Source organism: Corvus cornix, chromosome 6, assembly GCF_000738735.6.
Source record: "Corvus cornix cornix isolate S_Up_H32 chromosome 6, ASM73873v5, whole genome shotgun sequence".
Taxonomy (NCBI): Eukaryota; Metazoa; Chordata; class Aves; order Passeriformes; family Corvidae; genus Corvus; species Corvus cornix.
This window is the reverse complement of record NC_046336.1, coordinates 27,325,510-27,351,780: the sequence shown is the minus strand read 5'-3', so window position 1 is coordinate 27,351,780 and position 26,271 is coordinate 27,325,510. Positions and strand designations below refer to the sequence as shown.

The following is a 26,271-nucleotide window of genomic DNA, read 5'->3' as shown; positions in this document are numbered from 1 at the left end:
AATCACAAATTCAGAGTTACTGAGGACTTTTTGTTTGAGAGATTCTTGTGATGAATGTTTTTCATTTAGGTAGTGTTTTCTAAAAGGCAGAAAATATCCCACTAGAAGAAGTGAAATTAGGTCACTCCTTACAACCATCCCCTCCCTCTAAATTTACTCTAATTCTGGGAGAGTTATAGTTGATGTGTCTTTATTTTAAGGTACAGCATTTACATGTGGGGCTGCTAAAAGCAGAAGTCAGAGAAAGTGAGAGGGAAGCCAGTGTATTACAGCTGTGTTAAACTAGTCCCAGATCTAGAGTGCTTTATCCTCTCTGTGGAAGCTCTGCTTCTCTGGACTTACTTTGTTTGAGGCATCACTGGGGAGTGGAAGAAGAGATATGTGTTAAGTAAGAATACCCAAATTAGGGCAGACGTTTGACTTTCAGTAATTGGGTTGATGTTCAAAAACCAGTCTTTTCTTGTTTTTTGACAAGAAAAAGCTGTATGTGGAGGAGAGTGTCCCAGAATTTGGAACCAGCATCACACAGTTAATATTCTGTGGCAAGAACCTGTATGTTTCATGAGGAGGTAAAAAGTGATGTCTTAGAAGAGTGATGTGTAAAGATTATTTATTTTTAAAGGGATAATTTGAGAAAGACTGAAGTGTTCTACTTGATGAATTCAAGTCTTACTGACACATTTGTCTGAGTTTTGCTTTGGTTCGCTTTCTGCCCTTTCCTTACCTTTTATTCTATTGCAGATTCTGTTTCTCGACATATTTGAGGGACTGAGCAGGGAAGGATCTTTGAGTAACTATACAAGTACATGTGGGTGTACAAGTAATCCTTGTGTTCTTTATAGGCTTCTGGATTCTGTGTACTTGGCACAATGCAAGTCAATAAAACGCATAGAAGCTAATGTTTGCATAACAGGTTAGGAAAACTGTGCTTGTAACATGAATCTCTTACTCGTATTAATTTTTTTCTGTGAGGTGTATTAGACTGCAGAATAAAACTCTGTCTTTGAAAATACAACAGAATATTTCCCCATCCCCCGATTCCTTAGCACCAGGAAAATACGTTGAGGAACAGTACTGCCATTATCAGTCTGCTCTACTGGCGTGAGAACATTGTATCTGTGGCTGTCCTTCACTCAGATAACATAGAATTCATTGCTTCTATATCAGTTGAAAAGGTATTAAAACTTGTCTCTTCCAGTCAAATCAGTTCTGGGAATTACAATGCCTAATTCCAAAGTAATCTTTATTTTTAAGTAGTCTGAGTATCCAGGGTGCTGTGTGTTCTAGCACTCTGATACTAGAGCTAATGTTCTGGTAAACTGACACCTCCCATTGTCAGACTACACTGTCAGCTGGGCTTCTGGCCTCTATACTGAGCCCCTTTAACAGCGTATTAAGAAAGGGGTTTTTCCCTTTTTTTGCTAATTTGTCATTGCCAGTAAAGGGCATAAACAAGCAGTCTAGGGAATTGTTTAAGAAGGAGGGGTTTTTTGAGTATGTATTTATTGATAAGTGTTTTGAGGTTGCATTCAGGAAGGCAAGTTAAGGAATTTTACTTAACACTTAGAAGTGTTTGAATTTGTGTTGGGTTTTGGTTTCCCTAGAAATTTAACTTCATGGTTTCAGCCTGGCTGAATTCACAGGGGAGCTTTGGCTCACAATCAAACACATCTTTCTTTTATGTTCACTGTACTGAAGGAAAAGGATTTCTGAATGCAGCCTTTGTTGTAGTATTTTAGATTATCCTTGGGTTTTTTAGTGAGGAATGTAAGGAAGCGAGTCTCTAAAGATAAGAGCAAAGATCTATAGCTTATATCCATGCTCTTTATGTACTGGGTGCTGAAAGCAGAGGACAACTCTGCTGTGTTCACTAAAATTTGTCTGGCTGATGGTATGTGAAGGCTTTTCTGGTTTAGTACTCTACCAATGTCATCCATATGGAAGCTGAGAGGGCTGTAAAAATTGAGATCAGGGTGCTGTCCATTCAGAGAAGATGCAGTTCACAAGGTACTCGGAGCTAACAAAATGCATTGCCATAGTGAACAAACAGAACTTCTGAACTGTTGTGTCAGTAGTAAGCTTTGTGGTTGCAGCACTGTGGCTTCTTATTTCTGAGAGTGCTGGTCTTTGGAGTGTGAGGTCCAACAGGTTGATGAGATGGGTATGTAGCAATCTGTGCTGGTAATGGAGCTGCAGTTGTATATGGATAAGGTTAAGCAGAATGATTTCCTCTAAAGCTTGCTATAAAAGAAACAAAGCGTGCCCAAGGCCCCTCACATGCATTCATTTTCTGTGCCCTCAATAAAATGAATTAATTTTGGGAAAATGGCTTTTAGGAGGAAAAATACAATAAAATCATGCAGTGGATAGTGGTTCATTAGTTTTCTGCTTCTGAGTAATGTCTTTATATGCTGTTGCTATATAAATAGAGATAATTATCCCCTTGAGATAGTGATAATAGGGGGTAAGGGAACCACTACATTGGGCTTAACCTCTCGAAATGAAGTAACAACAAGTAGATGGTGTCCTGGACCTTTGCAGAAGTGTGAGTTCACTTTGATTTGTTTAATTTCCATAAATTTTGATTTTTCACCCATACAGTAATGGATACAGCTGCTGTATCTATTCTGTACTATAATTCTGGGTGAGTTCTTCAACTGTTTTCCATACAGAATGGCTTATCAGGATAAGACTTTTTCTTTTGTCTTTTCCCACACAGATCACCCCTGGCAGCAAGGCAGCACAGTCACAGATGAACCAGGGGGACCTTGTCGTGGCCATTGATGGAGTCAACACTGACAGCATGACCCACCTGGAGGCCCAGAACAAGATCAAATCAGCCAGCCACAACCTGAGCCTCACTCTTCAGAAGTATGTTGGTATAACTTAAACTCTTTGCATTCCTAAGGACAACCTATGAAACTTGTGACTAAAGGTTGCAAGTGTTTTACCTCTGTCTGTTAGATTTATTTGAAGTGCTCATGGCACAGATATGAGATAGAAAGCCAAAATCTGCTCTGATTCTTGTAGAAGTCAGTATAGATTCCTATAGAAATTGAATGGTTGTGTCGAGTGTGTCTGTGTGGGATTTAGCCTATTGAATACAGGTGTAATCTCGTGTCCACTCAAGCTTCTGTTAAATACAGAAGTGATGTTTCTTTTGTTTATTCTCATGTGGGCAACACAGTTTAGTTTGGTTAATCGATGAACGACTGTTCTAGAAACAACAATCCTATTAAGTGTTATGAGTGCACGGGAGGAACCTGTCATTCCCAGGAAGAATAGTTGCAGCAGACTGAGAATTTGTGCCAATGGTCTGGCACCTGTGAGTTTGCAAGAGCTCAGCATCTGACTGAATAAGAAAGATGTAGCCCAAGTGCAGGAAAGGGAAGCAATAGAACATGGAGAGGGCAGGTTTTAACATAGAGATGTGATAAAAGTTGTCTTGCCATTTAGAAAGCAGTTAATAGGTCTTTTAACTTTTTCCGGTTAATGTTGCTTCCAAGGAAACTTATTCTCAAGTTAGATAACCTTGCACAGAGGATTTCTGTAATAAACGTATTAATATTTAAAGCTCCATAATCATAGAAAGCGAAGTAGCTGCTAGTTTTATTGCATTGTGAAGAAGGTAATTTTTGTACAGGGTAGGCAAAGACAAGTACAGAAAACAAACTGTAGTGTGGAAGTACAATTTCTGAGAATAAACCAAAAAATCTCTTACATGAATGCGCAGTAGAGATAATCAGTATCAGGAACAGACTAAAAGCTAAAGAATAAGAAGTTTAGATGAGGTTTCCAAGACAGGATGGGGTATTATAAAGGAAAATGTATGGCTGATTTTCCCCCAAGGCTTTAAGTTTGTCTTTGAGTGTTCCAGATAGAGTAGAAAAACACTACCTTGATTCATGTAGTTGAATTCTCATCCTCACACCCACTCCAGCTTCTTTTCTCTTCACTCTGAGTGCTACTGTTATTACAAATGTATATATTTATTTTTTACAAAGATTTACATTGTTCTGGATTATTTTGTATTTGAAAGTTAAGGAAAATCTTTTCTGAGTGTTTTAGAACTTCTGTCTGTCTTTCTGCTGGATCTTTGTGGTTTTGCATTGAGAGAAAACATTTCTTACTGTGCTTTGTGTTCTTGCACATTTAGTATTAATTTTCCTGGATATTGAACCTGAAAAGTTGTCCAGTGTCTGCCTCTATGGCCTGGTATTTAAAACTACAAAACAACATCTCTCAACAACATCTCTCCATAGACACAGGAGAAGGATTTCCAAATTTGTGTCTAACAAATCCAGATTATCCTAATATGTATCACAGAGACAAGTCACTTAAAACAGTAATTTTGATCAAGTGTTGCCAGAGATATTTCATTTGAGTAATAATTAGGCTTTTTTATTTGCTGACCTCTAAATTACATCACCAGCAATTCTAGTGGCCACGTCATTAAGAAAAAAGTAAAAAGAAAACTAGTGGAAGTGCCATTATTAATTGTTTTCATCTCTATTTATTTTTTCTTCTATTGTTTTTTAAGGCTTTCCCTGTCTTTTTATTCCTAAACAATAATATATAATTCAGATACTCAAGTTATATGTGTAATGAACAACCAAAGAAAGCAGTAATGGAGTGTTCCACAGACTGAAATATGCTTGCATAGATAATAGATGTAGATGAACTACAATCCATTTTGAAAAGAAGGAAAATGGCATAAGGTAAAGTGAAATACTAGTAAACATAAATAGATCATAAAATGGCTTTTTTTAGCAAATGAAAACTTTCTCAGATCATGTTTTGACTCTGAACTTATACATTTAATGGACTCTTCTCTTCAGCTGCTTTATGATGTGAGCTATTAGTTCGCCTTGGTGACCCATTCCAGCTTCACTGGGAAAAACCAATGACAAAAACTGAGAAGTATTTTTTTTTAAATAATGTTTTTTTCTTAGATGATATGGGGCTATTCAAAAAATTGTGCTCAGAGGCGTTAAGCTGGCTTTTGCTTTGCACAATTCAGTATTTATACAAGTTAAACTCTAGCAACCCTATTAAAGGTCCAGTGTCTTGAACAAAAGACATCTCCACTATATTCAGGAAGTTCTATTAATCTTGCCTTAAAAAATATTTTTTCCTTGGACACTAACGAGTTAATTTACCTAAGGACAGAACGATTGTCAGTTTAGTCACCTGCCCAAAATTTACAATGCAGTATACTTTTTTCAACAAAAAAATTTTGCAAATATTGGACTGGTGAAAAGAGTAACAGTTAACATGAAAAATAAGGTAGCAGTGACAAGGGATAGTAACCTTCAACCAAATAAGAACAAGACAGAAGAGAGGCAAAATCTCCTGGGACTTGGTTACCAGGAAAATGACTGTGCTAAGAGATCACTTTGACTTTTTTTAGACATGGCTTGCAGCAATGAAACTGGAGCGGAGTGTTCTAGTACTATGGAAAAACAGCCCTAGTTGCCATAAAGAGCACAGAGATGGAAGTGCTCACTTAGCCTATTTGTATAGAAGTTTGGAAACATTGGAAAAGGCACATATGTGCATTAGGAGATTGACTGTTGTGATAGGAAAACTTAAGCTCTAAATTGTGATGATTTTGGACATGTATGTGAAGCAGTCAGATGGCTCTACAGAGTATGTTTCAAGGTCATGGAATGCCTTACCAGGCAATCTGTGGCTTGGTTTTGCTGTTGCAGCACTGGAAGTAGAACTGATCATATTTGTTTAATCTGTAAGGCCATGGAAGAAGCAGCGGCATGTGAAATCTCGACGTAAATGCTCCGAGATAGAAAGCTTTTTCTAATGGTTCTTGGCTCTCAAGAGCGATGGCCTTTCCCTTTATTGATCGTGGCCATGAAGGTTTCATGAGCATTGTTTATAACCTGACAGTTAAGACAGTGTTTGCTGCTACTCACTTTTATTACAACACTTCTGTTCCCTCTGGGCTTTTTTCAGGGTGGGAACTGGTTATTGTTTTAATTTGGCCGTCAAGAAAACCTGTACATGATGTCAGCACTTGTGCAGGACGTCCAACTGCAAGACATCAAACACAGAAAAAAGGGAGTGTTAAGTGACCCCATTCCTACTTGCCTGCCTAAACAATGGGATTCTATGATTCTTAGCTTAGTTTTAATTCAAGTACCACCTGCACTGTTCAAGTTGCACTAACATAGCTCTTCTATGAATGTTCAGTGCTGGCCTGATTGGAGTTCTCCATGTTTCAGTCATGGGTTCAGGAGTTTGCAGGTGTCAAGTTTTTTCTGACAACTTCCTTCCCTAAACTCCCTCTTAAATTCGTTCTTATCACCTCATCCATGCTATGTTTTCACATAAACCCACAAAATTAGACTGGAAGTCTTGCCAGCTGTGCCAGAGGTTTGATCAGGCAGCCAGAACTTGTTAGTGGCTTGAGCTGAATTGTCTGGCTGCCTATTTCTCTAGAGCCTGCAGTGTGCCTCCTTTTGCTGCTTTTGGGAAGCTAAAGGATGCAGACAGGCAAGTGCCAGGGAGTTGAAGTATTTGGACCATGTCTGGAGAAAGGGACATGTGATCCAGTTATGTGGGAATGTATGGGACCCTTCAGACTAGCACTACTTCCTTAAGTTTTAGGGGACTAAGTACATCTAGGAAGTGAATTCTTTTTTGCTGAAGAAAAGAGTGCGGGAGTGAGAGGAGAAGGAAAGAAGTGTCTTTGGCACTGTGCACTATTACTCAGCAGAACTCCCATGAGGCACTCAGGCAAACCAGGCTGATACTCTAAAGCATTTCATACCTCTGTAGATGCAGCTTATTCCTTAGAAACATGTATTGCTCTAGGTGCTAGTTCTGCTGGACCATGCTAGGGAAGGCTATGATCATACTCTATAATGGCTTGGGTTGGGGTGGAAAAAGACATTGCTTTGCTTTTAGTCTTTTTGTGACCTCCTGCAGTTCAGTTCTCAGTCATTTTTCAGTATCAGTTTCTAATCAGTTACTTGAGCTACACAGCTGCCCTCAGGCATTTTAATTCTAGGCCAGTCAAAGTTCATCTTTAACTGTCTGTCTGTTCCACAGATATTAGGCCATAAAGGTTGGATCCTGCAGTATTCAGTTCACAGTGAAAAACAAAATGCGTGCAAAATATATTTTTATTTCATACAATTGGGTTTCTTTTTTAAATGCACAATAAGTTCAGTGCACAAGAGAGCAGCATTATTTGTCAACATGTTTCACTGGAGCATCCACAACATTCATTTGATCTTAACTCAAGTAATCTGATCAGCCTCCTTGGAAAGGATTCACCAAATGTACTGGCTTAGTTTTGGAAAGTGCTGTAACATGAGTGTGCCTCGTTCTGCTGGCACAAACATTCCTGTGTCACTCCAAGGCTCCGCTTCGGCGTCACTCTGTGCTGCCGGAGAGGAGCAGGGGAGGTGGAGACTTCTGTGCCTGGTGCACATTGACAAAACTTCCCCCTCCCAGGGCATGCCAGTGATGCTACCCTTTGCTTCCAGACAGTCACAATTGACTGTCTTTTGCTGGAAAATCATGAGCTAAATAATTCTTTTCTCTACTGAAAGGGAAAGTGTCAGAGGCAAGGCTATGAGAGACTTACGGTAAATATTTAATAGCTTTCCTTATTTGTGCAGCACCAAAAGATGGCTGATCCTGCAGTATTTATTTCAGGCCTACTATAAATAAAGCATGTGGTGACAGCAAACTGCAAGCAAGGAGAACTCAGTGGCTATTGTAAACTGCTTTCTTTTGTCTGAAGCTGGGAGTAGTAACCAATTCTGTGCATGTTTTAGGTCATCTGATGGGCACATTTGAATCAGAACCAGAATAGGGCTGTATTTATGCTCAGAAGAATTAAAAGATGGTATCTGTCCCAGTTCAGGGTAAATTGGAACTATATGTACAGTATTGATGAAAGCATGGTCTGAACAAGTTGGGCTATTCGGAATGTTAAGCAGATTAGTAGAAAAAAGAACACTAATGGTGGATATGACATGTCATACCAGTTAGCTCATTTTTCTTAGACATGTTCTGAGAGTCATCTGCCACCAACAGCCAAGGTTTTTTTCCTTCCTTCTGGTGATTCTATATGCTTAAAGCATTAAAAAAGGCATACCCGCTAGTGGGTTAAGGGAGCTACATTGTATTACTGAGAGAGATGGTCCTCCCTCCCTCTGTGAAATAGAGGTGACTCCCATTGTGTGCCCAGTTGTCTCTGTGTGCAGGTATGAGAGGACAGTAGGATTTGTTTTCAGATGTCAGGCTATCATTTGGACAGGACTGTGGGCTACTGTCTTTGAGTAGTAACATTTAATGCTGGTGAAATTCATGAGCAGCTATTTCAATGGAAAATAAAATAAAGTATCAATGTCAGTCACTGCAATAAATACAAATATATTCCTTACATGAGCAGTTTAATTGAGTGGACTGCTGTTTACACTCACTGCATAAAGTGTCCTTGTTAGTTTTAGGAAAGAGCCTGGAAACTGTGGATATATGCCAAGGCTTTAAAGGGCAGTGAAATTTTCATTGCAACAAGATTCTACTTAGGGATTAGAACTGTTCTCAGAGTGCACATCACTTTTTCCCCCTCCCCAAATACCAGCTTAGAGGTGAGGTTAAAATTCATCGTTTTATGTGAGAAATATTTTCCGGGTTCCCTAAAGAGAATCTCCATGTGAATTCTGTCACATATTATATTTCACTCACCATGGAAAGGTCAAGGTGGGTACCATGGACCCATCTCACTGAAGTCAGTGGGGCTGACACAGCTTAGTAAATATACATGGCAGTTGTATTCTTTCAGACAAACACTTCCTGGTTGCTTTCTGCAAGGACGAAGTAGATAATGTTAGCCAAAATGTTACAATAGATGGGAAGGTCGCTGTGTGTTCAGGCTGGGACCTTTTCTTATTAATACTGATTAGCTTAAGCATGGTGATGGAAAAATGTGAATTATACACTTAAAGCTAATTGGAATGGATGACAAAGTATTTCTTAGAAGAGGAATGAGGAATTTTTCAATTAGGTAAAACACTAAGCCTTTACTAGATAAATCTTGTAAATGTTCTTTGTGCTTATGAATTTTTCGAAGTCCTTTGGATCCCTTTTACCCTGGTGTTTCTTGCCCACCAACCTCTGTAAAAGCTGTCTGGCCTAATTTGTTTTTTCTCCCACAAACTCTGAATTATTGGTGATGCATTGTTTCTTGCAGTGATACACCAAGGTCTGTTTTGCCTGGTTGTCAGGCACTGTCAGGGGCATCAAGGCAGCTCTTGATATCTGTGCTGTCCCTGGCTGGTGACTGCTGAAGCACATCAGTGCTGAGCACTGTGCACAGGCTGGCCCTGGGGTGTTACTGCATCAAACAGCACTTAAATACCTCCAAAGGAGACAAATTCTTTTGACAAGTCCTGGCTAACTTTAACCACTTAGTCGTAAGACATAGAATTATGTTTTTAATCAAAGTCTCAGATACAGATCTTAATGGAAAGTTCACTGAAGTGTTTTAGCTTTAGGAAACAGAAGGTGAAGGCCTAAATGAGGAAGACTGTAGTTAGGTCTAATTATATATGTTCATTAATTTTTCTCTCCCGTATATGTTCATTAGAAGTGCTCTAAAAGCCATAAGACACTGTGAGGTCCACATCCTAATGAAGAGGAGTTACAAGAAAATTAACTAAGTAAATTCACTTCATTAATGGATTCAGGAAACAAATGTGGTCAGGATGCTTGAAGTATACTGAGTTAGGCTTTTGCTTTTAGAAAATGATCAGTGGTAGGGGGAAAACCAGACTTTTTCTGTGTAATGCTAGAAATCTGTTTGGATTTAGACAACACTTGAACTCCTCTGACTGAACAGAAGGCAGTTACAAAGCCTTACGTTATTATTTTGAGAATCATTGGATGTGATTTCCTGATTCTGGAGCTGGCTGTTTAGGGCAGTTCCCTACATCAGTCTCCGTTGCTGCTCTGAAATCTGACCCTGAATGTCTTTCACCCAAAAGGAAGCTGCTAAGAAGCCAAGAGGTGCAGGACTGCAGGAAGACCCTAATGATACTGGAATTGGGGGTAGTCTAAGTCTCAGGTGCACTATTTGCATGGGAGATGAAGAATAAGCAGAGGAAATCATTTTGGCTCACTTCAGATATTTTTCAGCTAAAGAACTTACTTAAATATTTGATACTAAATTCTTCAAAACTGTTATTTATTATGTTTAATGGGGAGAGTTGTATCACATCTTAAGACCAGGGTATGATAGGCTAGAATTGAATCTTTATTTAGTGCCTCTTCTGCTCTTTATTATTACTAATTAATTCTTTGCTTTACCAATTAGATCCTTTCGTAACCCAAGCATCTTTTCTCATGATCTTAAACTAACAAATCTTTTCATTATTTATATGTTTACCTTAAGTAGATTTTTTTAGCATCTCTCAGTAATTATAAATAATCTGTCTAATAATTAAATCATTAATAATAAAAAATTATGCTGAACTTCAGGTTCCAAGTGGGATGCTATATCTGAAGTTTTTATGCCATTAAGCCTTGATCCCTCTCTGATAAATTTGATTGCATTTAAGCTTCTTGGTTTTGATTCTGAACTAACGTTGTCTATAGGTAGGCAATGCAAATTCTGCAATTAACCAATTTATTATTGGTGAGAGTAGTAGCTTCCTATGTATAATCAATACCTGTTTATGTATTTCTGAGTATTTCAGGAGGACTGTGGGTTTGTCTGCACTGGGCTGCATATAAATTTGATATAAATTAATGTATTTCTTCAACAGTGTTAATGAATACACCTCTCCATAGAAATTCAACCCATGACAGCATAAACAAGTTTTGCAGCTGAATGAAATTTCCTTGGTAGGAACCCACTTTTTTTTACGGCTTACCTAAGTTTGCAGTAGTGACATGTAGAGGAAATTTTTGGAAATGGTTTAAAAACAATGCAAAGACAGGAAGAAGGAGACGGAGAAGTATCCTGCCTGAGTAAAGGTGTCCATGCTCCTTGGAGGTTAAGTGTGGAGCTTTCTGTGTGTACTGGGTGAGTGCCAGGCATGTGCTCAGCATTCATACTTGGTACTCTGTGGATAACTGTCACCCCCAGGACAGAGCTGCAGGGATACTGGTAGAGCCTCTCTGTTTGCCCATAGAAGCTGCTGGGATGGAGGAATTTGAGTGTCAGTACCAAGTCAATTAAGAGCAGATGGAGGCATTGGCAGCCAGTGACTCCATTCAGGAGGGAACAGGCTGGAGGGCAGAATGTGGGGCAGTTCAGGAAACGAGGGATTTTCCATAGCAGGGGAGGAGTAAGGAGGATGCACCAGGTACTGTGCAGATGCCAGAGAAGTAGAAAGGGTCAAAGAGAGATCAGGAGAGCCTTTGCAAAAATCTCATCTTTTCACGTACTGGCTTCTGTTCGCTTTCTTTCCTCCCTTTCACAAAAATCTCCAAGGCTTCTTCCCTTTTACTTTCCCTTTCTATCCCATAATGTTTGCGGTTGCCTCAGATTCCTTCTAAGGGAAAATTGGTATTACATACTTCCAAACAGCTTGTTTATTGGATAGCTGCTTCCTTTTGGGCTGATGCCCTCTATGCCTAGCAAGCTTTTGTCCTTATGTTGCTGTGGGCATGAACGTTAGATCTGGAAAGTGTGATTGCCCAACTTGCAATCGGAGTGCAGCATAACGCAGGGAAATAATTAATGAATCAGTCATCCAGCCAAATGTTAATATTTGCATTTGCCATTGATACATAGAGAGCAAAAGTACTGGTGGAAGTATTTGTCAGTTTTATTGCAGGCACAGATGATATCCTGAGAGGGGGAAAGTAGGTCTGATCCTAGGCCCAGAGTGATCACAGTTGTATTTGAAGTACTGTGAAATGTTCTTTGTGATTCTCATTGGAGTCACTAAGTGGTTGCTGATGTCCCAGGTACGGCATAGAGAATTACACCACGGTATCGTGGGACTCAAGGTTTTCTGTGCAAGACTTAGAAACATGCAGCAGCTTCTGTTTGGCTGCCTAATTCACTGGTTAGCTGAACATTTAACTGGCACATTACTATCTTAGCATTTATTAAATGGACACCTCAAATTGATAACCATGAGTAATGCTTAGTCTCTTTATGTCTCTCGCTGACACTCCCAGCACCATCCCCACCAAATTATCAGGAATATTAATGCATTAAAACATATATATAAGAAGCCATATTCTACATGTTTTGTTTTGCATCCTGCTCTGTGCTCACCTGCTGCACCCCAGAATGACTCCATTTCAGTTAGGTGATAGCTGAAGTACGTAAAATGTTTTCTAAGCATTTCTAATCCTAATCTAGTCTGTTTTATTACCTTTCAATGCACTTGATGCCTTTTCATTTTGTAGTAGTTGAAATACTAGGATACAATTATTAAGCTATTCAAGAAGTTGTAAATAAGTGCTCATGTGTCAAAAATGATAAGTGAAAAAGCATACTGTAAGAAAGAAATGTTGATTTTAGTTTTCCTGAGAATTAGAAAAGGTAGACACTGACTGTGAAGATAGGAAGTAGAAAAAAGCCCCATGAAGATGAAAAAGAGCTATTATCTCTTAGATCATGTCACCTCTCTGCAAGTACAATATTCTGCTCTCCTGAGGATGCAATTTAAACTGCTAGTGCATCACAGAACTCCTTTGCAGCCCTTCCTTAGGCAGGCAGCTCCTCAGTGCAGTTGACTCCTAATGAACCTTTGTTGTGAGTACAGAAATACCAGGATTGAAGTCAAGTGTTCTTCAATTAAAGATCTGTTTTGGTAGGTGGGAACAAGTAGAAATTCTGGCAGTCATTTTAGCAGTGTTATCAAAATTGAACTGCTTCACAAAACTACATCCATCTTGGTTTTGAACTTCATTAAAAAAGAGAACCAGTATTGAGGCAGAGAAGAGGTGTATCTGTGGGAAGGAGAAGAGTTTAATAAAATACCAAAATGATGTATTTGGTCATCATTAGAACTGTTCTAAGTTCTCATTTTGACATGAGGTTTTTGTTTCCATTTTTAAATTGGAAAATGTAGAAGAAAGTATCTAAAAGTTGAAATCAAATTAATTGCCTAAGAAAAAGAACCTTGATGAAAAATTTCAACATCAAATCTAAAATTATCACAGTCATCTGTGAAATTTGGGCTTTCATCCTTCTCATAGCCCTACTGGGCAGTTACAGCCTCAAGTGTTTGGAATAAAATAATTTTACAATCAATGGATTAAAATGTAAACCTGGACATGTGTTTGCTTCAGCACCATCATCACTTGAAAATCAAACTTCTGTTGCTACAGGATTTGATCCATCTAGCAAAGGAGGGAGGAAGAAAAGAATGTTCTGAACTTGCAGATGTTTTTCCCGGAGGAGTAATGACTCTTACGTAAATAATCACTTTATTCTGCAAGTGCATACACTTTCATTCCACAAATTGATTTCACCTCTTCTGCCCTTTTCTCTGGTGCAAGCCTCTGCTAGATCTAGCAAGCCTCATTATTCTGTTTTTAAATATCAAAGCTATAAACATCTAAGTCAGAGTTGTGTAGGAACATCATCATTTTCAAGTAACATCTTAAAACCTCCAAGTTGGTATCAAATACAAATCTTGGCTAACACTGTGAATGACAGATGTATTTTATCACTAATGTGGAAGAAATGCAGCTTTTTTGCATCATCTTCTGTGGTCAGGTAATGAGAGAGGAAAAACTAAACACACAGTAAACATCGGAAGTGATGGAATAGTCTGGTAAATAAATTTGTTTGCCACAATACAACTGTTTCCCAGTTAAGCATCAAATATGCAGTCGTTGTTTGCTACACCTCTGTATATGGCAAACGACATCTACAGTGCTGAGCTGCTCTGGTGCTAAAATTCATCATCAGTGAGCAGAGCTGGGGGACATTTAACATGGTATGGCCAGGTCCACCAATGTCACTTCAGAAATTACAGTAATGGAAAGAGGAGCAGAATCATCTCCTAAATCTTTGTGTGTTCATAAACTGTCACTGTCAGTTTTCAGCTACCATGTGTTACGAGCTGCAGTTGATTTTTTTTCTCTTTTTTGCTGTCTTTCATGATACATGTGCATGTCTCATAAATATGATTTATTGTTTCTCTTTTTAAGCTAAAATGGGTGGAGGAAGAGTACAACACTCATTCCTGAGGGAAGATAACTTGCCTGAGGAAAGTTTGGTTTAGGCAGTTAGTGAGTAGATCTTGTTCTTAGCACTTGAAGGTATCTATTTCTAAGATAATTATGTCTTAGGGAGTATATTGTGATATATTTCAGCTGTGAGTATGAATTATAATTTTCTAGCCTGTTGTTTCAGGAATACTTTGTCAGTGAATTTCACAGGGTAATTACACATTGTTTAACAAAATGCCAGTTTTCATTGTCTCCTCAGACTGTGTTCATTTTCATAGTACCTGGCTGTGAGGTAGGCATCTATTAAATCAGCTTGGTTTTCAAAGTAGCAAAATTTCCATACCTTCTAAGTGGAAATCTTCCAGTTCCTGGAAGGATTACTCCTTTTTCCTAGGTGGTCTTTTTTTTGTATGTTCACTACTGCTTATGGAAAAAATGTTGTGTGGTAGCTAAAGTTAAACACACAGCTCAGTGTGAAACTGGGTATTAATGCAGGAATTGCCACTGGGGATGAGCCCTGTTCCTGTTTAGCTCAGCTTTCCCTCTCTGATAGATGCCCCTGGTAAGTATTTCAGAGGAAAGTGCAACACAGCCCTCAGTAAAGAAATAATGAACCTAGCACAGAAGGTCTTTAAAGCTGTGCCATGAAAAATGAGAGTCTGTATGTTTACTTACTATACCCAGTAGAAAGCAGCTCTTGGGGTTTTTGTTGTTAAGTGTAACTGTTTGATCCTTTCTGATACTCTGCTCTTCTCAGAGTCTCAATGATATCTTGTAACAATGAGTTTCACCTCAGGTTAATCAAGTTCTCTAGGAAAAGATGTTTGCCTTTATCAATTTTATATGTGTTGTCTTTTCAATTTCACTCAATGTCCACAAGAGTTGTTTTATTTCCCTTTTTCTACCATTCATTATTTTTTAAGCCTCTGTAGTGTCTTCCCTTCTTCATCTCCTGTCTAAAGCAGACATTTCCAAATGTCTCAGTTGCTTCTACTTGATTTGTAAGCTTTTAAGTATTTTTATTTCATTTTTGTACCTGTCCTCATTTTGCAATGTACTTTTTAAAGATACGAATTTGATGCATAATCCTGATCTGTAGGTTGGAAATGAGATATGACTTGTATAGTTCTGATGCTTTTGACTATTTTTGGTTTTATTTCATTTTTTATTTCATTTTCTCTGGTGATCCCATATGTACTGGAACGATTTCAGGGGAGCGTTCAGCACTATGCAGATTCTCACAACACCTCCCACAACTACATCTTCACTTACCTGAGCATCCTAGAAGTGCTTCAGTTAGCATTTGCCACTGTGCTTTCTTTGTTATTTACCAATGAAAGGGCAAACTGTATGTTTTCAAATCATTTTAGTGGGGTTTATTTGGGGCTTTTTTAAACGATCAAGGACATATATTTGTCAAATACAGGTGAAAGGCACTTGGAGGGGCTATTTCAGTAGTGTTCTGCTCATTGTAAAAACTCAATTGTCTGAAATGAAGCCCATGTTTCTTCCTGCAGAGAGATTTAAGTAATTGCAGTTGTAGTTGTACAGTTTAAGCTATTAAATAATCTTTTGAGGAGTTGCTCTTTAGATGCCTCAGCACCAAAGTTTAGCCTCTGCATTTTAAAACACCTTTAAGTCCCTTTTTCCAGAGTGCTTCCCAAACTTGAATTTATCTAGTTGTGGCTGACTTTCATCTGTGAAAATGCAGTTTGTCACAAGTATTGGAAAACAGATGTTCTCCCAAGTCAGAAGCTGCATCCATAACTGGTGGATTTTCATCATTCAGAGAGATTTTCTCAAACTTTTTCTCTCATTTAATACCTCTGTAAATGAAGATGTAGAAAAAGCCTCATGATTGATAGAAAAAGTCTAGGCTATGCTTAACTTTCAGACCTGATGTAGCAGCTTTTTGGCATGAAATTAGAGCTGAAAAATAGGAGTCCAGATTGCACACCTTTTTTCCTTTTTTTTTTTTTTGATCCCCAGATCTAAACGTCCAGTGCCAGTTTCAACCACAGCTCCCAGAATTGACTCTCCCAGGGCTGTAATTCCCCATCAGAAGGTAAGTGACACGTTTCTCCTCAGCCAGAGTGAATACCATTTTTATCTACTGTGGTCAAGGTAAATATCTACTACAGGAAATAGTTTTTGCCAGCCCCAAATCATTAAACGTTGAATGAATGCACAGGCAGCAAAATTGCTGCAATGCAGGGTATTGGTGATCTTATTTTGCTGATTTCTTATTAGCAGGACCAAAGCATCCAGCTATCCTTTGATGTGATTTGGTCTAACCAATTCTGAGCAGCTGTTTTCCTCTAGACTACAAGAAGCCACTAAAGCTTCTCAAAATATACATTTGCTTTTGTAGAAAGAGAGCCGTTAGAACAAGAGACCATTGGGGAGAGCCATTAGATTATGCCTCAGACTATTCACATCCTGACTGCAACTGAAATGACACTGATTTGGAAAGAGGACGTGAGGGCATTTGAAAGCTTGCATCGTATAGTGTTCTTATCATAGGATTCAGAAGACCTGAGAATAAAAAATAAAGAGGATAGGTCAATTTAATGAATAACAGCAAGTGGCAGAGGAAATGGATGGCTTGGTTTCCACTGTCAAAGCACATAATCTTTCATAAAATAAATGTTCATTTTAGAATAAACACTGACTGTACCTGGCAACTCATCTTCTGTATCTTTAGAGACACTGAGGAGCAAGGGTGCCTGAAAGATGGTGTATATATCCTTAGGCTCAGGCTCTGGGTAGGACATTTGTATTGCTGATGCATTTGATTAGATAAATGGGCAGGAGGTAAAGTTTCCATTGCTGCAACTTATCCCTTCTGTCAGTGCCAGTTTCATCCCTAGCATGCATATAAATAAAAAACACTGAAGATCAAAATACGTGGGGAATTAGATGATGTTCTACTGTTTTTGACAATTCCAGCTTCCATAGATCAATTTTAAGTAATTTTTATAAACACTATGCTTTCCAAATTCAGAGCACAGATGGTAACATCATCCCTAAAACTGCTGCAAATAGGTTCAAGGTAACAGAAGAGAATGCACCTGGGGGGAATAATTTTATTCAGTTTTATTTTGTGAAATTTTAAATTACCCTGACTGGCCATTTATTAGTTGAGACAGAAATAATGCTATTTCAGACTGGATCTTACAAACTTTTTGGGCAAGGGAAGATGAAATTAAGAATTTATCTTGCTCAGAGTTGTTTCTGCTTATATCATGATTTTATAAAAGTTATCTTGGAGGAAGTTATTGGAAGAGTCATCAAACACTACTGTGAAATTCCTAGGAAAACAAGCGATGGATCATTCTTTTTGGTTCAACTGGTATTTGCACCAGCAAAGTAATAGGGACGGGAAGGGGAAGGAGTTCTCATTTTCCCTCAAGAGCCACACAGAATGGTGTTAGTGTTCAAGGCAATGAGTAGATGTCTCATCAGAGTCACTCACCAACACAAGATTGACACCTACCTTTTGGGCTCTATAGCACCTGCACAGGTAGGAAAATTTTGTCTACTTCCTCCATAGGCACATAGAGCTTTTATATATTGGATTTTCACAACTCTTTCAAGTGCATTTCTTCCTTGGCAAGTGTCAATTTTAAAATTTCTGCCATAGGTCTTCAAAGCTGTTTACCACAGAAAACAATTTCCTCCCTCCATTATCTCCGGTATAGAAAAGTTAACTGTAGACACTGCAGGGATCCTAAAAGAGCCCTTGGCATGAAAGCCATAAAGACATTTTATATTTCCTATTCTAACCCTTCAGAGAGAGATGAGGACCAAAGGACTGAAGCCATTTTCAGAATTTGAGAATTCTGTGCAAGGTGCTCAGGAAAGGTTTATAGAAGCTGCTGAAGGCAGCCTGTTCTGAGCATGCTACAGGCAGTCACAGCAGCTGGAAAAGAGAATTACTGGAACCTTTCTGGAGGAAAAGGGTGGCATCCCTGAGAAGGTATGGTGGGAAACAGGGTATCTAGCAGTATTCAGGAGGATCTTAGGTGTAGGGTCTTTCACCCAGGGGGAAGAGGTAGCAGTAGAGTGCTGGAGGGGGAGACCCTTTGCAGGTCAAGAGGAGGACACTTGTGTCACTCATCTATACCAGTGGACAACAGTAAGTTTTAAGTGAAGAAGAATCCTTTTCTGGGGGTTGTTTGGAAGGGAAAGAAGGCACTGAACCCTTAGTGAAGTCTCAAAATCCAGAATAAAAATAACTGATAGAAACAGTGTAATGCTGATGTTGCAGTAAGGTACCTTACAGTAAATACACTTTAAAACCAAGGTTTCTTTGCTTGTCCCTTTATTGTTTCTAGTAACAGTATCCCTGTAGAAATGAAGAATTCTGTGACACACAGGCAGAAGTCACCTCCACACCTCTGCTTGACAGTGTTTAGACTGATGATTCACATGAAATGAATTTGATTGTATTTCTTAAAAATCAGCAAAAAACTGCATTGCAAGACAGTCATGACAGTGTCATCCTCATACAGCAAGAGAAGCTTTCCTCACCCTTCTCTGGTTAAGGTTAAGGCATGGCAATGTTAGCTAAACAAATCTGCATGTGTAACTTCAGTGTCTAGTTAAAACCATAAATCCTCTTGTATATTATTGCTGATCTGATTGCACCTTCCACTAATTTTCAAGCTTGCACTTCTTCTTTCATTGTTTTTTTGTTTTGTTTTAGGCAAACAAGTATACATTTCTTCAGAAAGATCAGTCATTCTTTCACAAAACTGATCAATGTTATAGATGATGCAGGTTCTGCAGCCATAAGTATGTAGACTATTATTGGAAATAAAGCTTGGTTGATTTTCAATTTCACTATATCTTTATCTGACATAAATCTCAAACTGGAAACAATTTTCATTTAGTTTAGTCAAATCTTTTTGATTTAGTGAAGTCTTTTGCACAGGTGGGGCATAGCTGGAAGAAAGGGTATAGTTAATGTTGAAGGTATTCAAATAACAATAAGAGTAAGCTTGAGTCCAAGGATTTAAACTAAGCCATCAATCAGTCAATGAGTTCCTGCAGCTCTCCAGAGGGGACACAACACAAGTGAAGATTCAGCTCAGTGCAGTTCAAAACATTCCAGCTGGAGCTTTAGGGTTAAGCATGGCTTTAACATTTGTCCCTTTGCATGAAGGTACTGACAGCCTTGTTATTTTTAATAATATGGCTATGTGTTGTGCTTATTGTGAAACACTACTGAACACACTTATTTTGGAGTACCAGTGAGGATCTTGTCATACTTATGATTTGTCTCCTGCCAAATTTGGGAGCCTTTGTGTTTAAGAGAAAATAGATGGAGATGACTGACTTTTTAAGGAGAGTATAGGATGGAAGAGCTGGCTCAGCCAAAAGCAGTTTGATCATGTCTTTGGGCAGAGTCATTCAGTGCCATGGTGCCTCCATTCCCTTTTTTCTCTAAAAAATTTAAAGCAACGATTGCTTCTTGAGCATATTGGGTGGTCAAATTCACTGGTATACTGTTAAAATTGTTCTCCCAGAAGTGCAAGAGGTGAGTAATGACTGTAGGGTCACAGCAATAGATAAATAGAAAATGAGCTGTCAAAGGGAGAGGACCTGCAAAACTTGGTATTGTGTCTCCCAATATAAATTGGTTTCTCACTTCCCTGATACATAAGAAGGGACATTTGCCTTCCATAGAAACTGGATTTTTATAAACAAATAATATTTCGGAACAGAAATTGAGCTGATTCCTAGCTTCCTTCTATTTCAAAACGTTTGAGATTCCCCTACATTTATCAGTTTTAAGCTCATTCTCTGACATTATGCAGTTTTCCTCCCGCAGTGAGCGTTTGCTGCACGATCCCAGAATCTCCGTGGAGGGAAGCCCATTGCTCAGTGTCAGAGCCTCCTCTTCTGGTCGGCTGGAGGGGTAGCATCAGACTCCCAGAGCTGGAAATGTCAGCTTGCTTTTCCAGCCAGTGAAACAGAATGGGATGAGAGATGGGGAACAGGGGAACATTTGTTACTGTTGGCTGCATTTCATGTGATGCAATGCTGAAAGCTCAGTGCTGCTGCTCAGTATTAGACATTTGCCCTTCACAGTCAGCAGCGGTTTCAGAAATTCCGCATTAATCTGGTTTTGATGCTGAACTGGAGAAAAAAAATAATTCTACAATATTCTCCCAGGAATAAGCTGAATCAGAGATATTTTTTTGTTAGTCACAAGAGGAAAGAGCTAAATATGCTGCTGATGGGGCAGTAATTCTTTAGATGAAATAGTACACCTGCTCCCTTAGACATGTCCTGTTTCATCCATTTCCCCCCTGCAACACAGGGAAAACAACTACTCTAAAACTATCAAAAATATGAACTCAAGATGGAGATTGCTAACTTGGCACTGCTGGGCTCTTAGGAATTCTAGTGCTGAGTTGCCAGTGTGCTGGTATTCCAGCTAGAAATTGTTTGAGGAGCAAAACTAGAACCCCATTTGTGCCAAAAGGGAGCCAAATCATCAGCCATCATTTTTTATGGCTATCCTATAATTTTCCCTCTGCCTACTGCTACTGTCCAGTAATCCCAAGACTATGAAAATGCATTAAGGTTAAGGAGATATGTGGCATTTATCTCACTAGCAGTTGAAACTGATACTTTACCATCAGCTCTCCTTGCTTGTCCTTTTATTTTGGAGTGTAGGGAGTAACCCACAGTTAACTAAAAGCCACAGAGTTTTCAGGGTCACAAACAAATATAACTCTGGCATATCCTTTTTATTCTGTTACTTCTGTGTTAACTTTTTATTTAATAATTGTTTTGTCTCTCTCTGCTGGCATGTAAAAATGGTTTGCCCAAGTGACAACTTAATTTTTGAATATGGCCTTGTGCATTCGTGCCTCTTTTTGAACACATTTTTAGAGAGAACGCCTGATTTCTGTTTATTTAATGATATCTGGAAGCTTTCAATAGGCCACTGAAAGGGATTGTTGCTTGCCATTTTCACTGTCAGGGTATAATGACCTAAGTATCTATTGCAAATGTATTTATTTAAAAAGGCACAGTCCGAAAATGCTTTTAGGATTATCTGTTTCTACAGCCTCAGGCCGTTATTAGTGCCAGCTAAAATCTCTTCCTGTTTATCACTAAGAAAAATTATCTTAGTTCATTTTATCTGCCTTACATTTTTGATTCAAAATGTCTTAAATGTGTTTAGTGTTATGATTATTTATATCCTTAGACCTTTAGGGTTTATTTCAATAAATTTCAATTAATCAAGCCATATTATCTTGATTTTTTTTTCAAATGTATGTTCCCTGAACTTATATATGCAATATAGAAAAGTCCAAGAGGGCTGTATAAATATTTATTTTTCTAGTGAACCATAGATCAAAATGAGTAAATTACATTAATGATAACCAATACTATCAAAACTATAGAAGTAGAGACCAGGTTATTCTCAGGCCTGTATTTCATGCAAGGCTGTGGGGTAGCTGAGTGCAAGGTGTTAAAAATGGTGATTGAATTGCCACGGAATGGGGCAAAATGTCACTGCAGGCTACCACCTGCTCTTGAGCTGGCTTTTATTGAGGCCAGATTGTGGATTCCATTTCTTCTTCAGGATGATGTCCCCTGCCTGTCCCTGTCCCCTGAGCTGGACTGTAGCAAGTAGCCAGCATTACTGGGCCTCTTAACTGTGAGCATTTTTCTTTTTTGATAAATCTTCTATTTTGGTTTCACTAAGGTTTGTTTTTAGTGAATCATTTATGAAACTGCAGTGTTGGACTGTGTTTCTCCAGGAGGAGTTTTTGGTAGATTTTTTTGAATCTGAACACCAGCACAGACTTCTATGGGTATAGGTATTGTAGGAGAGATTCCTTTGACTAAGACAGCACCTGCTGTCCTAGTTAGGAATATTATCTGGGACAGGACTGTAGGATCATACACACACCTCCATGCTCAAGCACACATTCCCTCAAGTGGAATTTATGCAGGAATGATCAGCATAGGAGCATCCTCTCTGTGGAGCAGTACCTGTTCTCGAGTCCTGTTGGTCTCTCTGCTAACCCTGCTGCATGGCCTGATCAGCATGACCCAGAGCCCAGGAAAGCAGTGCATAACCTCCATAACTTTGAGTGCAGTCATAGAAAACAGAGCAGTGTAGTTTAGAATCATTTTGTCTTTATAATAACGGCATTGACTTCTATGGTTGTACATGATCTGAAATTATTCTGACCTCAAGACATTTTTAAGATTTCTTAATTATCCTAGAAATTAATGGACAGTGTTGTCTTAATATAAAATTATTGCTGTGAGGTTGACTAGTATCAAATGCTTTCTCAATGTTAAGCTTTACTTGTTGATTTCAACTAAAATCCAGTAAAAAATGCCTGAGTTTGTTTTGCTTCCCTTATTTTGAAACAATGCATTTCTTTGAAAAATCTTCCCTGAAAGTTTGAATGCTTTGGCCCCAATCTGTTTATTGCTAGTTTATGACTATGTTTGAAGCATTAATTGCAGATATGTTATTTTTGCATGTGTTCTATGATTGCTCTTTTCTTTTTTGTCTTTTCTTGGCCTGCATGTTTGCTACTACAGGAACCTGCTTGGGAAATCAATGGCAACAGAACAACCTTCAGCCCTCTAACTAACACGGCGACTGGGCCTATGGGTAGTGTTTTAGCAACCAATGGAACATTTTCAGGCTACCTCAACCAGCAAGAGATCAGCTTTTCAAATAGCTCTTCCTACCTAAGGACTACCACAGTTAGATCTTCCATGTCCTCTCAGTCTGTGACTCCTGATATTTCACCTGCCAAGAGCACTCTAGGTTCCAAAGCAAGCCCTGCTTTGGCTGGTGGCAGTAGCCCTGCACACCAGCTGAGCCCTGCGAGGCAGTATAACAACCCCATTGGCCTTTACTCGGCAGAGACCCTGAGGGAAATGGCTGAGATGCATAAATTGAGTCTCAACCGAAGGGCTTCGGAAGGTGGACTTCCTAGAGGGTAGGTAACATGGTACCATCTTTAATTATGTCAATAAGTAATGAACTTGCTGAACAGTGAATGTAATGCTGCTTTACCCTGTTGTGCATTTCTCTGGCAATCATGATTAAGGTCTGGATCAATGATTAAATTTTCCAGTAGCCCCCAAAATATACCCACATTGCCGTTACAGAACAATGGTCTTTGGTATCTGAAGTGGAGCATGGATTGGCAATAGTCAGCAGGGCATGAGGGGGAACACTAGGACTGAAGTAACTGTGATCATCTCAGGGTTGTGGCACTCAGCAGTTCTAACTAATGCATGGAGTCTCAGAGAACCAAGTATTGCTGTCAGACATCAGAGCAGCTGCTATAAACCACACCTGATCTTTGGTACTTGGCTAAAGAGAAATGGCTTTGACCAGCAAATCTGACACGCTCAGCTACTGGAGTGTCCTGCTGCAATTCCTCCCTTAATGTGTTGGCTTTCCTATGCAAAATGAGTCAGAATTGCAATATTTTGAATCCTCTGGTTTGAAGACTGTCTGTCTTGCATCTATTAGCTTTAATGTTAACTTCGCTGTAACAAGGAATGATCTCCAAATGGTTTGATCCTTATTGTCAAGGTTTTCCATATTGTTGTATTGCAGATCATCTGTTTAATTAGTAGGTCTGTAAAATGGGGAGCTTGGACTACAGTATATGAGAAAAAGAAGTGAGAATCAGGTTTTCCTAATTTTTTTGCCTTCATGTATAAATTGTCAAACAAATCTAATTTTTTAGTTTATTTGTGGTTTGGGTTTTTTTTTTTTTTTTTAAATGAAGATGAATTTCTTGTTATGAGTATGTGGAAAAGTGTATTTTCAACACTAGGGACTTGGCTATATAAGGAAAACCAGAAAATTCCAGCAAGCCACTCGAGGTCTGGTAGCAAATGCGTAACTTCAGGTACTTTATATCCCTTTGCAGAAGCTCTCTGCCAAAGTAAAACCAAGAGGTTTTAAGCTGTAGCAAAGTAGGGATATTTCTTCCTATTAAAAGAGCATGTACACCTGTTTTAGATGATTCAAGCAGTTTTAGATGATTCATTGCGACTCTCTTGAGCACTCAGCATTAACAATCCTAATTAACTTATCTGAGAAAATTCTATCCTCCCTTCTCATACTGGATAATTAAGTAAAGCAATTACCGTTTAAAAGAAAATAATTTCAGTTAGTAAGCAAGATCAGCAAAATAAACCTCAAAATACTTCTCTCTTAATTCACAGTTTTCTGAAGAATACCAATTCTTGTCTTATTTCAATATGCAGAGCTTCCTGGGAGTATATCCTGATATCTTTTTCCCCACTATGTTCATATCCCTCCTGAATACCTGCAGGGGTGAGGGTGAAGGGGCTGAATTTTGGATGGCTCAGCATTGTGACTGTTTGTTATCAGAATTACAACAGAGCTGCATCCATCACTCACCAAAGTCAGTGTGAGCCTTTCTATTCAGTTTGAACTAGATTTTAGGGAGTTGCTGTCTATCTGCCTTTACCATCTGTAACACTGACGAACAAACAAGAAAATAAAAAAACCCTTATCCTGCAGCACAGGAACATTCTGAAAAGATGGAAAGAGCTCAGAAGCACTAAATAAATGTGTCTTGGAAGGTAACTTCTCTGAGATTTAGAGAACTGTACATCCCTGTTGACATGCAGAGAAAATTCAGAGCTCAATAGTGCTGTCATTCCCATTCCCACTTGACAGTTATCCATGAAGTAAGAAGCATCTTGCCTCCTGCTCTGTGGAAAACAACACGGAACCTGTAACTACCTTGGGACTTGGTGGCATCCATGATAACGTCAACCTCATAGTGGATATATGTGAACAAGGAAAGCACTGTGAGCACTGCAAAATCTGGCCTTTGTTGGGAACATTCTTACCATATAATACAACATGATTGTGATATTGTGGTGCTCCAAAACTGAATTCATTGTGCTTTCACAAACGTGCACTTAGCTGTATGGTAAAAGCTGTAAGGAAGTTCAAGCATGGGGAGTGATTTTAAGGTTCTGTGTCCTTTTCACCAAATGATTTAAACTTAATTGTGTGAATTGCTGTTACAGCTTTAGCTAAACCCTTTGGAAAATCCTATCAAGAAGCTGAAATTAATTTTGAGATTATTTCCTTGATCTGTGAAGAATAACAAAGCATCTGTTTCTCTGATACACTTTACATTAAAGCTTTATCACTCTGGCTCAAGGTGAAAAATAAGCCTGTTAGGAGTGTGGAACGTGATGTGCTGAAAGCTCTGGAGAGTATTAATAAATATGAACAGTGAGTCACAGTTTGTAACATGTGCATCTTTTTCATTCCAGTGTAAGTTATTTTTCACATTGTAGGTCAAGGGCAGTAAATACCTGTCCCACAAGTACATGCCAGGTGGCTTGGGTTACTGGCTTCTTACTGTGTGACCTCTGCGAGCAGCAAGTTGGGTGTTTCAGACATGTCCCTATATAGAATCAAACTAAAATAATGCATGGCTTTGAACTGGGAGGAATTTTCTTATCTCATGCTAAACATAAGGAGAAGCAAAGCTATACTGTTTTTGAAGGAAGCTATAGGAGCCTCTTCACATCTCAAAAATCTTTACTGAGACGTAACTGCTGAGCTGTTCTTAGTTTGTGCACATAATGTTTCTTTTATTTCAACATACTTTTATATTCCTCTAATTAAGGTGTATTTTAGGGGTTTGGTAGTTCTGCCTTTAAAATATTGTTTTATATGTAAGGTAGATGCCTGGATGAGTCAGAAAATGATACCATTGCACATAGTTTCATTGTAAATGAGTGCCCAGCTGTCCTGCATACACCTAAAATGGAAATAGGATCACTGATGTGCTTACAGGCTGCAGCTTGTTCCTAATATATCTCCACCAGTTCCTGTAAGAGACTGATATATTTGGCTTAATGTAGGGTTTATAAAGCTAGAAGAATATTTTCAAATCTGAGTTTGACCAGTAGCTGCAGAGGATGATCTGTGATGGCTTTGCTATGGAAATGCAGAAGTGCAAAGTCTTTACGGCAGCTTTGGCTCATTAGAATGCTTTTGATCATGAAAAAGGCTGTTGGATGAGCCAAGGCTAAAGG

The 26,271-nt window shown here is 38.8% G+C and overlaps 1 protein-coding gene across 14 annotated transcripts in view; it reads left to right on the top strand.

Annotated features, from left to right (window-relative positions):
- Positions 1-26,271, top strand: part of LDB3 (LIM domain binding 3) — a 116,148-nt gene that overhangs the window by 35,150 nt on the left and 54,727 nt on the right. For 10 of the 14 annotated variants that reach the window (XM_039553729.1, XM_019286648.3, XM_019286656.3 and 7 more), the window contains 3 exons: positions 2,720-2,871; positions 16,162-16,237; positions 22,756-23,162. In XM_039553729.1, coding sequence (XP_039409663.1) covers positions 2,720-2,871; positions 16,162-16,237; positions 22,756-23,162 — 635 coding nt within the window. The remainder of the gene's footprint in view (positions 1-2,719; positions 2,872-16,161; positions 16,238-22,755; positions 23,163-26,271) is intronic. The other 4 variants (XM_039553730.1, XM_019286653.3, XM_019286658.3 and 1 more) reach the window with 1 other exon arrangement.